At 41.3% G+C, this 18,179-nt stretch overlaps 2 protein-coding genes across 2 annotated transcripts in view; one reads left to right on the forward strand and one right to left on the reverse strand.

The window, feature by feature from the left end:
- Positions 1–18,179, forward strand: part of LOC126805043 (peptidyl-prolyl cis-trans isomerase CYP65) — a 309,510-nt gene that overhangs the window by 85,696 nt on the left and 205,635 nt on the right. The gene's annotated exons all lie outside the window — the stretch shown is intronic.
- Positions 99–3,154, reverse strand: LOC126805058 (uncharacterized). Its single transcript, XM_050532152.1, has 7 exons — positions 2,949–3,154; positions 2,695–2,835; positions 1,723–1,821; positions 1,369–1,445; positions 1,115–1,223; positions 686–1,014; positions 99–401 (listed from the first exon to the last, which is right to left on the reverse strand). Exons 1-7 carry the CDS (start codon positions 3,016–3,018, stop codon positions 309–311), a joined length of 918 nt encoding a protein of 305 aa, XP_050388109.1. The 5' UTR covers positions 3,019–3,154; the 3' UTR covers positions 99–308.

Here is an 18,179-nt window from a genome sequence, read left to right on the forward strand (position 1 = left end):
AGCAAACTTCAGACACTTTAATTCTAAATAAAGATAACAATTATCCACAGGTAGATTTTACTGAATATAAACTAAGCAGAGATACATATATCACTAACACCAAATTTCATAGCCTAAAAAACATTAATAAAAATTCATGTCCCAAATGAACACCAGGTTTCAATTGGAAGAAAGACGTTCTACACTACTACCTAGGAACTACATGTGACAGCAAATTTTGAGAAGCCTCAACCATCCTGAATCTGAAAGCATGACGAAACTTTAAAGCCAAAAGTTTTCCATCTTCCTACGTGATAAAATGCAGTCACTCAATAATAAATAGAGAGCGTTCGGTGGTGTTGCAGGGCAGGACACTGGATGCCAAACGACCACAGCCAAAGGTCTAACTCAATACTCAGAACCTGAAAAAGACATCCGATAGTGAGAAAAAGGATTGGATAAAGAGAGAGAGCAGAAAGGAGAATGACAATCTACAGATTGAAGACGACACATGTTTAACAAGTTTTAAAACGTCACTTGCTGGGATCAGGCATGATGCACGACACTTGCTGATAAGAGAAGTAATTTGAAAAACCAGCCCATGTGAGTATTTCAAAAAAAAAATTTGTGAAGAAAATGATTACAGACCAGCACAATGGTAAACAAGCTAGTCGGAATCAATCCAGGCAATAGTTTTTAACCATACCTTTCTCCCCAATTTCATGCTGATCAAGTCCTTCATTTTCTCCACAGCATGTATGGAGCAAGCTCGTAGTTCAACTTCCTCCTCACTGCCTGGTTCTATCTCACTTCTCTTCTCAATCATGCTGGCAAGGGTTTCACTATATTTGAGCACACCAAGCTGCCGAAGCACAGCTGGAACTATATAGTCGGCCATAATAGTGATTGACCCAATATCATAAAACTCTCCATACCCTTTGCCACCATATGCGCCCCATAAATCCGCAGCAAGTATCTGAGCTCTTTTATACAAGAATATTTGGTGGCCTTTGTAAACCGAGTGGTCTTGAAAGCCTGGAAAAGTTGATTATTGATAGTTAATATACCCGTTTCCAGAAGAAAAAAAACCCTGCAAGATATAAAGCAACAAAGGATCAACCCTAAAATTAGATACCAGGAAAGTGACGTGTAACCATAGCTACAAGCTTAACAGCTGATTTTCCACAGGACTCTACAAGATTGGATGCTTTTCCATCGAAGCTTCTCTCCAGCTCGTGCCCAACCTATCAGTATAATGTCCATTATTAGTTGCACATCATTAGTTTCACTCTCAAGTCTCAACTAATATAGAATTCAAAAGTCAAATCCGTGAAAAAAAGAGAGAGAGAAAATATGAAAGAACTAAAACTTCTGTGAATTAAGTTTCACCTCATGTAACAAGCGAACTCTCTCATCCTCCAAAGGTAGAGGCCTAGGCCATTTCAACAGCTCCCTCAGTTCAGGACCTTGTAAGATAAACCATTGTGAATAAATTAGTATCCAGTAGAATAACACAGCAGAAAGCTGAGATTTGATCTATGGGGTTAAAAAATTTGTCCAAAGTGTACCCAACTCTAACTCCTCTTATTATGAATACTTACTCATCTCTGTACCTAATCTACTGATTCCGACAAAAAAATTAAAGTAAATCTGATACATATCTCAATCTGTGTGCGCATGACACTGTACATTTGTAATGGCATCTGTATGGACCTGGAGATATGTGTTAAAAAGTATCACTACCAGTGTACTTCTGCAGACGAGCAGCACCAAACGCAGATTTGTCATTTAGGAGAGCTTCCTTTAGTCCTGCTGCCAAATTGTCGTAATTCAAGTCCTTATCTGTTAATATAAGATCAACAACAGGAGAACATTCAGAACAGTGAACTCAGTGAATCAAAATTCAAAAATTTGCAAAAGATACATGATTAACCTTGCAACACAAGGTGCTCATAGCTAAAGCATGTATATGCTAGTTTCCTATATATCAGCCTTTTCCAATCAGTCAGTAGAGTATCCCGGCAAACCAGAGGAGAGAGGGGAGGTGGGGGTGGGGATTAATTTTTCAAATAGCCTTCCCAAACTGAGCATTTACAATGTAATATTCTGCTGCAAACGACACATTGTTTATTGGAAAAGATCCCTATTTTTTTTTCTTTTTTACATCCCTAATTTCCCTCTCATAAAGCAAATGACTCCAGTTTTAGTTCAATCAATAAACACAAGGCAAGTGTGATCTATAAGTCTCGAATTTGATGCTGGTACATATATATAATTGCAATCAGCTCCAAGTCTATGAACTAAGTTAAACAGTCTGTTTCTTGACCCGCATACCCTGTGTGCAACTATTATAAGTTCCACAAGTAACTGTATGAAACTTCACTACAACAACAAAAAAAACATACACCCATCCCTTGATATATTACCATGAAAAGACAAGAATTCAAATTCCTGTATAAATGTCGGCAGCACGCCAAATAGCAAAGTTCAACATAAAGATAAAGAAAAACACAGCCAAAGCATACATAAATTGGATCACAATGATCACAGCAGTCCCTGATGTTGCAAAATAGAATTTCGAAAAAAATGGTAATAGAGCGTTTTTGCTATCTAATTAAACAGAGGTGTTCCACCACTGTACTCTTGCACTCCATTATTCAAGAAGATCATAATAGAACTGAAAAAAGTGAAATAAGAAGAACTTGATTTAAGTACCAGGCCAAAAGCAGAAGTTCAAAGCATCCAACACAAAGAGGTACTGAACAGTGAGCGGGCCATTGTCGAAGTAGTGAATCCCTTCAAAATCCCAGCTCACCTTCGGAATTTCGTCTATTGTCTCCGCCACTTTCTCAATCCCTTTTCCACATTCCAAAAACACAAAAATTAACAAACTGTAGAGCAACAGCTCACCTCTGTTTCAAACCCAAGAACAACATGCATTGCCCGTGAAGAACGGAATATATATATACCTGAAGAGTCGACGACGACGTGAGAAGAGTTGCTGGCGACCCAAGCAGAGGTGCTCCTGACATCATCCATGGCTGCGAAATTAAAACACGCGAGTCTTTTACAACCCTAAAACGACTACTCTGTATAAATAGTGGGACGAGTGTCCTCGTTTTTTTTCTTTTCTTGAAGTGTTGGGGTTCGAAGATTCTTCTGCTTCCCGCTATTGTTGGTTTCTTTCCATATAAGAAGTCTGACACGTCTGGTTTCTGGGCCTTTGGATTTCCATGTATAGACAAGAGCGGAGGTTCAGGTCACATGGGAGGACCCCTGTGTTCTCAAAGTAGCGAGGCTGGGCCATAGAAATTTGCAGACCCTGTTGATATGGTCACGTTGTCTCCAACTGACCAACTGTGGTGAAGATATGTGAGTGATTCTCGGGTATTGTGGGTTTTGCATGCTCCAATGGTGGGGTGGTTTGTTCTAGGGGTGGACACGGGTCCATTCGGTTTGGTTTTGGACAAAACCCATAACCCAACCCAAATTTTAAATTCGGTTCGGTTCGGTTCGGTTTTTCTATTTTAGAGACTGACCCACAACCCAACCCAACCCGTACGGTTCGGTTCGGTTCGGTTTTTTTTCGGTTTTACCCGTATGTAAAATACGTAATATTATATATTAATTTTAAAAGTACAAAATTTAACATAAAGATGAAAAACTAATAGTCTAATGATTATTTCATACCTAATTGACTTATGCCTCATCATTTAGCCCGTGGATCTGAAAAGCTCGCCGAGGCCCGCAAGCCCGATGGGTTTTTACCCGAAAACAACACTATTATGTCATAAGGGAAGACCCATTACCAATATGCGAACACTAAAAGTCGTTTGCATATATGAAATCACCTAATTTTTGTCACCGATTGTGTGCGGTCGCACCAAAAAAATCCATTTGGTAAAGCCCCGGTCAATGAGGATTTTAATGTCAAAACGCCTTTTTTCTTGACCATAAGTATGGACGATCAATCAATATCCAAATCGGACGAAATTTTTACGGGTTTCCTAAATATATATACTGATCACATCTGCTAGTGTAGATCGACCATATTTCGAACTGGAGTTATCGATTGCTGAAGTGTCCACTAATGTATCATACCTTTTATATTAGATTTATAATAAAACTATCGCATTATGAAGCGACTATATGAAGGAAACTTTTAGGGATCGATCGACACCATCCGATGTGATCAGTATATATATTTAGTGACCATGTAAAAATTTCATCCAATTCGGACCTAGTTTGACCGTCAGAATTTCCGGTAAACTGAAAACACCACTAATTTGTCCTAAATGAGAATCCATTACAAAGATGCGAGCGCCGAAAGCCGTTTGCATATCTGAAGTCACCTAATTTTTTTTACTTATCATGCGGGGTCGCACTGAATAAATCTATTTGGCAAAGCCCCGGTCAATGAGGTTTTATTATGTGAAAACGCCTCTTTTTTGGTTGACCGTAGGTACGAACGGTCAAACCATGTCCAAAATGGACGAAATTTTTACAGGGTCCCTAAATATATATACCAATCACATCTGCTGGTGTCGATCGACCATATTTCGAATTAGAGTTGACGATCACCTAAGTGTCAACTAATGTATCATAACATTTATATTAGGTTTAAAATAAAACTATCGCATTATGAAGCGACTATATGAAGGAAACTTCTAGGGATCGATCGATACCAGCCGATGTGATCGTTATATATATTTAGTGACCCTATAAAAATTTCATCCAATTCGGACCTTATTTAACCGTCGGAATTTTTGGTAAATCGAAAACATCACTATTATGCCATAAGGGAGGACCTATTACAAATATGCGAACGCCGAAAGCCATTTGCATATCTGAAATCACCTAATTTTTGTTACTTATCATGCGCGGTCGCACTAAAGAAATATATTTGGCAAAGCCCCGGTCAATGGGGTTTCAATATGTGAAAACGCCTCTTTTTTAGTTAACCGTAGGTACGAGCGGTCAAACCATGTCCAAAATGGACGAAACTTTTACGGGGTCCCTAAATATATATACCAATCACATCTGCTGGTGTCGATCGACCATATTTCGAATTAGAGTTGACGATCACCTAAGTGTCAACTAATGTATCATAACCTTTATATTAGGTTTAAAATAAAACTATCGCATTATGAAGCAACTATATGAAGGAAACTTCTAGGGATCGATCGACACCAGCTGATGTGATCGGTATATATATTTAGTGACCCTATAAAAATTTCATCCAATTCGGACCTCATTTAACCGTTAGAATTTTTGGTAAATCGAAAACACCACTATTATACCATAAGGGAGGACCTATTACAAATATGCGAACGCCGAAAGCCGTTTGCATATCTGAAATCACCTAATTTTTGTTATCTATCATGCGTGGTCGCACTAAAGAAATATATTTGGCAAAGCCCCGGTCAATAGGGTTTCAATATGTGAAAACGCCTCTTTTTTAGTTAACCGTAGGTACGAACGGTCAAACCATGTCCAAAACGGACGAAATTTTTACGGGGTCCCTAAATATATATAGCAATCACATCTGCTGGTGTCGATCGATCATATTTCGAATTAGAGTTGGCAATTTCCTAAGTGTCAACTAATGTATCATAACATTTATATTAGGTTTAAAATAAAACTATCGCATTATGAAGGAAGCAAGACGGCTAAAGAATGCGCCTCTTATACATTAGGTCAATTAGGTTAGAAATTATGTGCGGCTGTGAGGCCGACCACACTATTTTTTTATTAAAAAAATAATAATAATGTAAAATTATAAATATGACAAAATGATGTCGTTTTGTAACGTTGACCATTGACTTCGGGTTGTTCGGGTCGGTTCGGTTTCTAAGAGACTGAACCCAAAACCCAACCCAAATAGAATCGGTTCGGTTCGGTTTTTTTATTTTCGGTTCGGTTTGATTCGGGTTTCGGTTTGTTCGGATTCGGTTTAGGTTCGGGTCCGGTTTTTTTCGGTTTTCGGGTCAGTTTGTCCACCCCTAGTTTGTTCGCTGAACCATGGTCGTTCACGGTTTTTTCCACTCTACTAGTCCACTTCACAAACATGAAACATGTACTGATCAGTACATAGTAAGTTTTAGGGAGTGGATTCGGTACGGTACCATGCGTCTTTTTACAAAAACATCTTCAACCGAAATAAATTTGTCAATCACTATTTTTGTGTCCACCTTGTGTCCATCCTTTTTAATTTATGATATGCATTTGTTCCTAACTCATATTTAAATAATAATTGAGTAATTTGACACATGTTATGAGTTTTAAAATGTGGACACAAAAATGGTGATCGACACATTTATTTCTTATGCTAACTAACTATAGTTGGTAAGTGAAATTAGCCACGCACCACTACTAAAGGCCACTTAAGTCGGTTTATCAACTCCTGGTATACGTGTTAATAGTATTTTCTAGGGATGAGTTGAGTACGGTTGCATGTGTATTTCCGTAAACTACCAACATGACCAATAATATTTGGTAGAAGAAATCGGTAGCGCGCTACTAACCAGCCATTAAAATCGGTATATCAACTTCTCATTATACCGGGACTATCGATAGGTATGATCGGCAATGAGCCTCTACCAAATTACAAATTTGAGCAAAATATCTTAACGACCCAGATCAAAATTAAACCCAAAAAAAAAAGTGTTATCTCACTTTTGTGTAACAATTTCAAACAACATGTTTCACTTTCAATCCCTATGTACTCCACTCAAACAAACAGGTCCATATTCCAATCGATACAAACATATCCTTACTACATTCATAGTGGGCTTGTTCAATTCTTCTAAATTCACATCCTCGTGAACGGACTGCTCAGCTTGCTCATGTGCGCTCTCATAACCTTTATATGCCTTTGTAAAAATTCAACAACATAGCTCCTCTAAGTTGTACTTGTCTTAGATACCTTGTTTAGCAATTTGCTTTATGTCCAGGGGGATTCAATCAGGCGAACATTCTTTCTCTATAAACTGACATGAGAATTCATCTTAACCTATCATCAGTGGCGGATCTTGGAATGGCGTTTAGGGGATGCTTGATCTAGAATTGTAATTTATGAAGGGTTTGAAATTAGGTCGAAGACCAAAATTTTTTTTTTTGACAATATACACAAAAAATGAGATTCAACCAATGTACACGAAATACTATGTGATTCACACTTTTTAACTGATTGTTTGACATTTTATGCATCAAAATATCTCCAAGCATATGCAATTAAGAGTGGATGGAAAGCAAATGCAGAAAGCCAGAAAAATCCCAAATGGGAAAATCCCCAATTCGATCATGACATCTCGTGCTCGTTGGAGGAGTGGAGGCCGTGCATAACTTCTTGGTGGAATGGTGGAGTGAATCTAATCCCAAGTGTGATCTATCACTCTAATTTAAGAATTAGACTTTAGTTTTTAGGGTTATAGATTTAATTTTATGAAGAAAAAAAAGAAGAGGGAAGAAGACACATAGAGAGAAAACGAAAAAGAAAAAAAAGGGTCGTCCGTGTGAGATTAGAGATGTTGGTGTGGGATGAGATGTGGGTGGGTGTATGTGTAGGTGTTGGTGGGGGAATTGATTGTGAGATAGAATAGAGGATGCTAGCTCCAATTAAAAAAATAATAATACCAGTTTTTTTTTCTAATTGGCTTAAAGATGTTTGAGCATCCATAACCTTTCACAAGGATCCACCTCTTCCTATCATCACACACTGTATTTTCTTATTTCACTTGTGGTATCACTACCTACTTTGTACTCACATTATCCCTATTAAATTCAATTGTTTCATATCAGATTCTTCAAATAAGGGGTGTTAAGTGCAAATCTTGCTATGTATCCATATCGAGCTAGTCTCATTCTTCAATGTACAATGTACTACGCAAGTGATGGGAGCATTTTGTGCGACGTTCTTAACATGTTTTTACCTCAATTTGTACTTTGCTTAGCCCTTATTGTTGTACTATTGAGTCATTGAATCGTAGTAAGAGTCGTGAGCGGTATTGGATGCATTTTTGTGCTTACATGAGTTAAAACGCATAATTAGTTTAGAGTCCTAGTTTGACTAGGAATCCTTGTTAGGTTTTGAAACTAATTATCTCTTACTTATGATTTTATTTTCTTATTTTCAGATTGGATTGAAGAGATAATTAAAGAAAAAAAGATGGAGCCAAGTCATGCAACAATTAAATAAAAGATGATCATTAAAGGCATAAAACATGACATGTTTTAGGGATTAAAGCATGGCATGTTTTAGGGATTAAAACTTTCCATGATTTAAGGGATTAAAGCATAGCATTATTATAGGAAGAAAGAAGCAATCTCAAACTCTCCATCTTTCCTATATATATAGATGGCTTCACCTCTCAAATATTATCACTTCTCATTTGCATTCAAGAGCCAAACCTCTACCAAAATACTACCTCAAACATCCTTCATCAAAACAGCAAACCATTCTCCCCATATACAAATTCCATCTCCACCGAAATCACCATTGAAAACACACCTCCAAGGTTCCTACAACGTGTGATTCTCGCAACTCTTCTCCACGGGTTTGTTCGTTTTTGATTTTTTTTTACAATACTTTGTCTATGAAGATTATAGTATGATGTTTGTGTGGGATTATTGTTTTGTATTAAGAATCGAAATTTTCAGATTGTTTTATTGGAGTTTTGGTTCTTTGCCAAATTGATGGTTTCCTATAATTAATGAGTTTGTATTTCTATTGTTGTGTTATAATCATCTTTCTCATACTTTTAGATAATTTTCAAATATGTGCATATGAATTTAGTGCTTGGATGCAGTCCCTAAGATTGTGTTTGAGTGCTAGATTCATCAACCATATTGACACAAATCGAATCATGCTCTAAGTAGGTTCGATTTGTGTTGATTAAAAGTGGTAAAAATTCTGGAAATTTGCATGTGAAACCATGGTGGGTGATGCCATACATGAAACATGTCTCCAACAAAGATTTGGTGCTTAAATGTAATCTTGTTTGATTTCTACTCTAAGTGTTATTGAATTCGATTGCATGCAAATTTAGATTAGGCCCTAAGTCAATCTAAATGTTAATTGAAATCTTGCACGATTAGATGATCCCCTAAGGCTCTAGTTGTATTGGTGTCTAAAAAGTATGTAATTGGTCGAATTAGAATGCATGATAGGTTCGAACTTGTAATTATGTGGTGTAATGGTAAATTTGGTTTAAGTTTGTTAAAGAGAAGTCGATCATGTAAATAGAAATTTAGGTTTTATTTTAGTAGTTAATAATCAATCTCAAACCCCCATTATTTGTTAACACTAAAAGTTTAGAGTTCCCTTCAATTCCCCGGAAAGAACGATCTATGCTTATTCTATACTAACGATGATGTTTTACAGGGTTTATTATATACGTTTTAACAAAACGCTCTATCAACAAGACTATTTCACATCATACATACTCCATCCTGGTTTGGAGAATTTTATTTGATTGGATACATACTGATGATATAATGCAAATATGTGGAATTCTTGTGGTGTCTATCTGTCAGCTTTGTTATAGATTTGTGGAGACTTCTTTGCACTTATTTTTACACTGTATTTTTTCTCAACGTGTCTAGAGGTGGTTAGCGGTTCAATTTGACAATTCTTCTCATACTTCTGCCTCTCTGATTGATTTTTGGGTAAGCTATTGTCGAAAGTGTTTCCCCTCTCAACTTTATAATATGTGGCTAGCAACATGCATGTTTACCTTCACGGCTTTATGGAAGACTCGGAATAGGCTAAGGTTTGACAATTGTCCCCCTGTTTTTTCTAAGTTATGTTGCTCAATTATGACTTGGATTCTTCAAATTGGCTCTTTTGCTCCTAGTCATTTTAAAGGTGTTTTTGATGCCCATTTATTAGCCTCTTTGCGTGTTGTTCCCAACCGATGTAAGGCTCTAAAAATTTATCATGTTTTATGGTAGATGCCAATTTTTCCTTGGATTAAAGTTAACACTAATAGTTTGGCTAAAGGTAATCCAGGTCATGCAGCCTGTGGGGGTGTTTTCCAGGATTATACAGGGGGTTTATAAGGGGAATTTTGTAAGTCGCTTGGATATAATTCTTCATTTTATTATGAGATTTATGCTATCATTTTGGCAATCGAGATTGTTATTGTTAGAGGTTGGTTCCATTTATGGTTGGAAAAGTGACTCTATAAGTGTGGTGACTTATTTCTCTCCTCCATGGAATTTGAGAGTCCGTTGGCACAACAACTTATCTAAAGTCTGCATGATGTCCTTTCGATGCAGTCATATCTTTAGGGAATGAGATGCGGTAGTTGACAAAATGGCTAATTTGGGCCTCACTAATGACACATTTACTTGGTATGACAGTCCCCCTAATGCGCTCGTTAAGTTCTTACAAACTGATTACTTAAGATTTCTAAATTATTGGTTTTGATAGTATGATGATCTAATGTTTGTGTCTTATTTATTTAAGATTTGTTATGTATTTTATTTTTTATTTTAATAAAAATAATTGAGCGTGGGGCTGATCCTCCCAATTAGAGCGGGTTCTAAACCTTAAAAAAACAAAAATTATACGTTACGTGCATAATTATGAATGAATAGTCTCTAACACCTTGTGGTATTCTTAAGTTACATTAAAAAAATGCATAACACGGTTTAAAACCATATAAATTGTGAGATATTTAATGATACCGGCCATAAACATCCGATAATCATTCCAACAAGACAAAAACATATTACATCAGATAATTAACAATTTAGGTTGACATGATAAACACCACCATCATCAAAAACACACACGAATCATTAGTGTCTGAGTTGCACATATAAAACTCATATCCAGGCACCCACTCAGTGAACAACCCCACACATAATGAGCTGTTCTAAACACACAAATATATATTCAAAATCCAACCCCACAAACCAAAACCCAAATTTCTCCCCCAAAATACAGAAAAAAAAACACAAAAATAAAATGGATGTTTGAGGATGAATTACTTGTATATTATTGAATGATATGGGGGCCTATATATAGGCATTTACAACACCACAATCCCGTAGGATTCGGAGTCATAATCTACTACAGAGATGCTAATCTATCTCCTAACAGGAAACCTATTAGGCTAAGACACACACAAGGGTAGAATAGTAATTCTCCCGGAACACTCCCCCTTGTGTCGCATGCCTAGGTTGCATGGCGCACAACGTTGCCTCGGTAAAAACCTTGTCAAGCAAAACAAAAACCTCTTGGGTAAAACAAAAGCTTGATCGAAGGGAAAAAGAGCACAACGCACCAACTACTTAAGGATCTTAACATGTGATGTAGACTCCCCCTGAAGTCTACCAAACTCTAGTGTTCCGATAAACGACGCATGCCAATGCTCTTCACATGTTTCACAAAAGTAGATTTAGGCAAAGACTTGGTGAACAAATCCGCAACATTGGATTCTGAACTCACTTGATTGATCTGAACATTCAAGAACTTCTGTTGTTGAACATTGTAGAAGAACTTAGGCGAAATATGCTTGGTGTTGTCTCCCTTGATGAAACCTAACTTCGTCTGCTCTATGCAAGCAGCATTATCTTCATAAATGCACGTAGGTTGATCAGTTGTAGAGACTAATCCACAAGAATCACGAATATGGCGAACAAGTGATCGTAGCCAAACACATTCTTTCACTGCTTCATGGAGAGCGATGATCTCCGCGTGATTCGAAGAAGTAGCAACAAGAGATTGCTTTGTGGATCTCCAAGATATCGCCGTATTCCCAATTGTAAACACATAACCGGTTTGAGAACGAGCCTTGTGAGGGTCAGAGAGGTACCCTGCGTCGGCATAACCAACTAACAAGTTGTTTGGAGTCTTTGCATCGGGGGAAAGAGCTGCACGGGACCGGTGGCTGCTCTCGGCACCGCGCACGGTCTCCACGCCATGGCGGCCGGCGGCGTCGCTGCGGCGTACGGCGGCAAGGCCGGGGTCGGCGACGGCGGTGGTGTGGGGAGATACCGTGGCGGTGTTCTCTCTGCAATAGGGGTAGAACAATCCCATGTCAAGGGAACCTTTCAAGTATCGAAACAAATGCTTGATTCCATTCCAATGACGTAGCGTAGGTGCGGAGCTAAATCTAGCCAATAAGTTCACTGCGAAAGATATGTCCGGTCTAGTGCATTGAGCAAGATACAATAGTGCCCCAATCGCACTAAGGTATGGAACTTCAAGACCAAGAACGTCTTCATCATCCTCTTTAGGACGGAAGGGATCCTTCTTGATATCTAGACTTCGGACGACCATGGGAGTAGACAATGGACTGCATAGATCCATATTGAAACGTCGAAGCATCTTCTGCGTGTAATTTGACTGATGCACTAAGATGCCGTCGGCCCTATGCACAAGCTCAAGGCCGAGACAGAATTTCGTCCTCCCTAGGTCTTTCATCTCAAATTCCGACTTCAGATAAGACACGGTCTCTTCAATCTCATCAAGAGTACCGATTATGTTCATGTCATCAACGTAGACCGCAACGATGACGAATCCGGAATTTGTCTTTCGTATGAACACGCATGGGCATAGTTCATCATTCTTGTAACCCCTTCTCACCAAGTATTGATGCAACCGATTGTACCACATTCTTCCGGATTGCTTTAACCCGTATAACGAACGACGTAATCTGACTGCATGAGCACTCCGTGGTCTGGAGGCACTTGATGGAGGTAAAGGTAGTCCCTCAGGAGCTTTCATGTATATCTCTGCGTCAAGATCCCCATAGAGATAAGCTGTGACCACATCCATAAGCTGCATGTTTAGTCTTTCGGACACTACCAGACTAATAAGGTAGCAGAAGGTAATGATGTCCATAACAGGAGAATAAGTCTCTTCATAGTCAATACCAGGTCGTTGTGAGAATCCTTGTGCCACGAGTCTTGCCTTATAACGCACGATCTCGTTCATCTCATTACGCTTACGAACGAAGACCCATTTATGTCCAACAGGTTTGACATCTCTTAGAGTCAATTCAACCTTTCCGAAGACTTCTCGCTTCGCTAATGAGTCAAGTTCTGCCTGGATTGCTTCCTTCCACTTCGGCCAATCTGCTCTGCGTTCGCATTCAGCTACAGAGCGAGGTTCAACGTCGTCTTCAGACATGATCTCATGTGCGACGGAATAAGCGAAAACGTCATCAATGCATGTAGTGGCTCGGTTTCGGACCGACTGCTCACTTGTGTAGTTCACTGAGATTTCGTTGTTCTCTGGCATCAAACAAGGTTCCATAGCGTCCCACGGAAACACTTGAGTTGATTCATGGACATAGCTGTAATCAGAGACAACTTCATACGATGGTGATTCATCGTTGATGACGCGCTGTGCCTTAGTCATTCGCTTCTTTCTAGGTTTTGAATCCCTAGAGTTTATCGGTCTTCCCCTTTTTCTTTGAGGAGCCGAGGCCGAAGCTGCTCCATGCTGGGCCATCTCAGCATCGTCGCCATAAGGGGCGCCGGCAACACCACGGCGTACGGTGGTGCCGCCGTCGGCCTCCGTCCCACTGTCAGGGGCGGTGCCAACGTTGCTAGGTCCAGGAGCTTGTCTTCCACGCCCGTATTTCGGGACATCCAACCGTGCCGGTATGTTCGCAGCGGGTATGTTTGATCTCGTCACTTTAGCAATATCTACAAAGCCGTCAGGCATCGAATCCGCGACTTTCTGGAGGTCGATAATGCGTTGCACTTCTAACTCACTTTGAGCAGTGCGGGGATCATAATGAGACATAGTGGGGACACACCACGTCAATTCCTGACGTTCATTTGGAATGATAACATTCCCATCTCCCCCTAACGACGGGAAGCATGTCTCATCAAAGTGACAATCTGCAAATCTTGCAGTAAAGAGATCTCCGGTGGTTGGTTCTAAGTAGCGGACAATCGTTGGGGAATTATAGCCAACATAGATACCTAATCGTCTCTGAGGACCCATCTTAGTACGCAGCGGAGGCGTAATAGGCACATAAACGGCGCAACCAAAGATGCGTAAGTGTGAAATATTGGGTTCGTAACCAGTTACCATCTGGTACGCACTAAACGCTTGGTTAGCCGCGGGTCGGAAACGAATAAGTGTCGCTGCATGCAACACTGCATATCCCCACGCAGAGACCGGCAGGTTAGTACCCATAACCATTGCCCGAGCAACAAGCTGAATACGCTTGATGGTAGCCTCTGCTAGACCGTTCTGTGAATGAACATGAGGAACGGGATGTTCAACTTCGATCCCAATAGACATGCAGTAATCATCAAAAGTTTTGGAAGTGAATTCTCCAGCATTATCCAAACGAATGGATTTGATAGTATAATCGGGGTGGTGAGCCCGAAGTTTGATGATCTCAGCTAATAACTTAGCAAATGCAGCATTCCTTGTGGATAGCAATGCGACGTGTGACCAACGCGTCGATGCATCAACCAATACCATAAAATATCGAAAAGGTCCGCATTCTGGTTGAATAGGTCCACAAATGTCACCTTGGATACGTTGTAAGAATGGAATGTTCTCGGTTGAAGCCTTAGCAAAAGAAGGACTTCCTTGAAATTTAGCAAGAGAACAAGCTTTGCAAAACGAGCGATGGGCATCAGAAATTGCCATGGAGGCATGTGAAAGCACGGGAGGCATCACAAGCTCCTGTGAAGGAGGGGATGCTGCCACCGACGGCATGAAAGCCGTGGAGCTGCCGAGTGAGGCATGCTCGGCCTCACCATGCGGTGCATGGGTCGGCACGGCCTCACCGTGCGGAGCACGGGTGAGGTGATCCTCCAATCGCTTCCGGGACTTGAAAAATGGATGACCATGTGAATTCTTAAGAATTCTAATCATCATATCACGTCCAGGGTGCCCGAGACGGGCATGCCAAAGCATATAAGAGTCCGAATCACAAAAGTTGCGTTCAACCGCATATGATTCAAAGATCCGAATGGAAGTAAGATACAAACCATTCCCAAGACTCTTCATCTTCTCTAAGATGCGGCGATGGCCTGCTTTCTCAGAGGTAACGCAAAGATATTCCTCTCCATTCTCAACATAAGTATCGAGGTGAAAACCATTGGCACGTATGTCCTTAAAACTTAGCAAGGTGCGGGGAGACTTCGGCGCATAAAGAGCGTCTACGACGTTAAGAGTCGTACCATTAGGCAACATGAAAGAAGCAGTGCCTCTTCCTTGAATGATGGATTTCGAGCCAATCATTGTAGTCATCGAAGAAGTCGAAAACACTAGATCCGTGAACAACTGCCTGTGCCGTAGGACAGTGTGGGTGGTTCCGCAATCAGCTAGACATTCGATTTCACCGCGGGACATCTACAAAATGACAATTAAGAGAGTCAGCGACACGGGAACAATTCTATACAATACGCCGTAGGATATTGTAAGAAAGGGAATCGGAACAAAGCGCGATTCCATCGAATGTATCACATGGCAATAGTACTACATTCTTCAACTAAAGAGTTGGAAATCATGGTATTGAAGCAGTGAAATACCAAACAGTAAACGAGGGTGGTAGAAACCATCCAATAATGGTGTGGAAACACACACAAAGAGTACCGGTGAGTGCATATAACGGACTTGGAGAAAACCGGAAAAACAAACCGGAAAACCATGTCAAAAGAACTCTAAACCGGGTGAATTTTGGACGAGGAAAACGTGGCAGCAGGGGCTGCTGCAATATGCCGGAAGAATCACGAGAAAACGACGAAAAATCGTCGAAAAACTCGGTGGAAAACCGCCGACACCTATTGCCGGAAAAACTGGCCGGTGGCTGTCGAAACTGGCCGGTATGGAGGCCGGGACTTCAGGTCCGACAGGGGACGCCGGCAGGGACCGAGTGGCGGTGCCGGAAACGCCGGGAAATGGCCGGAAGACGGCGAATACGCCGGCAAAACGTGCCGGAAACACCGGAATAGTAACCGGGGCCGGCCAAGGCAAAACGACGTCGTTTTCGACGTTCCGAGGTTCGTTTTCCGAATTTTAAGTTCCAAATTCACAATGTAGTGCTATTGGGGTCCCATGTAACCCAAAAGCGTCCAATTTAAGAACCACGTGAGTTGCACACGTTGATCATCATGCTAAGTGTCGGATAAATAAAATTCTCAAAGAGATCGTCTTGTAAGCAAGAAGTGAGAAATTTTATTGAATGCCAATCTTTAATACATCACACATAAACTTCTAATTCCAAAATCAAAAGACTATTACAAAGTCAATGAAAATAACAATGGCAGTTGGCCATAACGATACTTGAATCATAAAGCTAAAGAAGCTAAAACGACTAATCAAAGTCGGGAGTATCCATGGTAGCAACCGGAGGCCTAGCTTTAGAAGCAAGGGGCTCGGGTTTCATAGAGATATGGTGAGTCTCGATCTCATGGTCCTCATCCACATGGTTCGATTCGGGTTGTAGAAACTTCTTGTAGGCGGAGTAAGCCTTGATCATCTCTTTGCTAGCGCGACAATCGCGATTAAAGTGCTTAAAGGAGCCACATTTGAAGCATGGAGACTTGCCATTACCGGAAGTGGAGGCATTAGGAGGTGCACGGCCTCCTTGGAGTGTGGGACGGGGACGGCCTCCCCCTGTGGGTGCGGCGCCGCCACCATCACGGGTCCATGTATTGGACCGAGGCCGAGATCGGCCTTGTTGCCTCCTACCACGAGAGTTGTTATTTTGGTGCTGATATGGAGCGTTCCTTGATTGATTCTTTTGCTTAGGAGCTTTCCCATAGTTAGCCTGTGGCGTAGAAATTCTTTTAGTGCCAACATGTCTATTGTTGTTGTTGAGGAGAATCTCAGAATGTCTCTCCTTCTTAGCTAAGAGTGCCATTAAGTCGGCAAAAGACCGGATCTTCCCTTCCTCTACATGAGTGCGGTACGTATGAGCTTGAACCTCATAGTTGATTGGAAACGTGTCCAATGTCTTATTGAGAAGATCTAGGTCGGTCTTAATGACACCAACGGTGCCAAGATCGGATTGCAAGCATAGCATATCCTGATTGAACTCATCCACTCTTTTATAGTCCAATAGACGGATGTTATCCCATCTAATGGTCAATTCAGGAAGAAGCTTATCATGAACGTTGTTGTACCGCAAGCGTAGTTTGTCCCATAATTCTTTAGGATCTTTTACGTTCAAGTATTGCCTCTTGAGAGTTGCATGGATGTGACGTCTCATAAAGATGAGAGTCTGAGTCTTAGCCATAGGTGGGAAATCAGCAGGAGGGTCGGCAAACATGCCTTCAATCCCTCGGCTCTCAAACGCGAGTTCCATGTCGGAAACCCAGCGGTGGTATTCCTTCCCTTCTAGATCAAGAAGGCCAAATTCCGGTCGAGATGGCGATGACATCTACAAAACGAATACGGAATCGATTAGATTCAAGTATAATAGGAATTAGAAGGGGTGACGTATATGGTCACATGAAAAATCGATGCAAGCGGCGATACTCATGATCGCACTCAAAACAGCGGTGCACTCAGGCGACCACACGAAAATCGATTAACTTCCCTTTCAAAACAATCGTGACTCCCCCAGGACCGTCACACAGAAAACATCGACCAACAGGGGAAACCCATCCCTCTATAGTCTCATCGGCGTTATAAGAAAGGCCGGAATTAAGACAAGAAGAAGGCTAATAGCGCCCGATATAATATATCTATACGTTCAAAAGCGGGAACGTTTATAAAAATTTACCTTGGGAGGTTTGTAGTATACGGGAGTAGCTTCTCTTGAGCGAAGTCCTTGCTTGTGACTTTCACGTCTCTTGCGTGAATATGCGGGAGGAGCAATTTTGAATGCTTTGAGGCGAGCAGCAGGTGCGGCGAGCGGCGAGCAGCGAGCAGCGAGCGGCGAATGCGGCGAACGGCGAGCGGCGAATGCGGCGAGCGGCGAGCGGCGAATGCGGAGGAAGCTTTGCGGGGCTACGGGGCTGCAGGGCTGCGGGGCTGCGGGGCTGCGAGGCTGCAGGGCTGCAAGGGCAGGGGCTGCGAGGGCAGGGGCTGCGAGGGCAGGGGCTGCGAGGGCAGGGGCTGCGAGGGCAGGAGGTTGCGGCGGCAGCAGGGGGTTGCGGCGACAGCAGGCAGGGGCTGCGGCGGCGGCAGGAAGCTTGCGGCGGCGGAGGAAAGGAAGAAAAATTTCGGAAGGCTCTAAAAGATTCAGGGTTTTTAGGGCTTCGTGCTGATA

The sequence above is a fragment of the Argentina anserina genome, chromosome 1, assembly GCF_933775445.1.
Source record: "Argentina anserina chromosome 1, drPotAnse1.1, whole genome shotgun sequence".
Taxonomy (NCBI): Eukaryota; Viridiplantae; Streptophyta; class Magnoliopsida; order Rosales; family Rosaceae; genus Argentina; species Argentina anserina.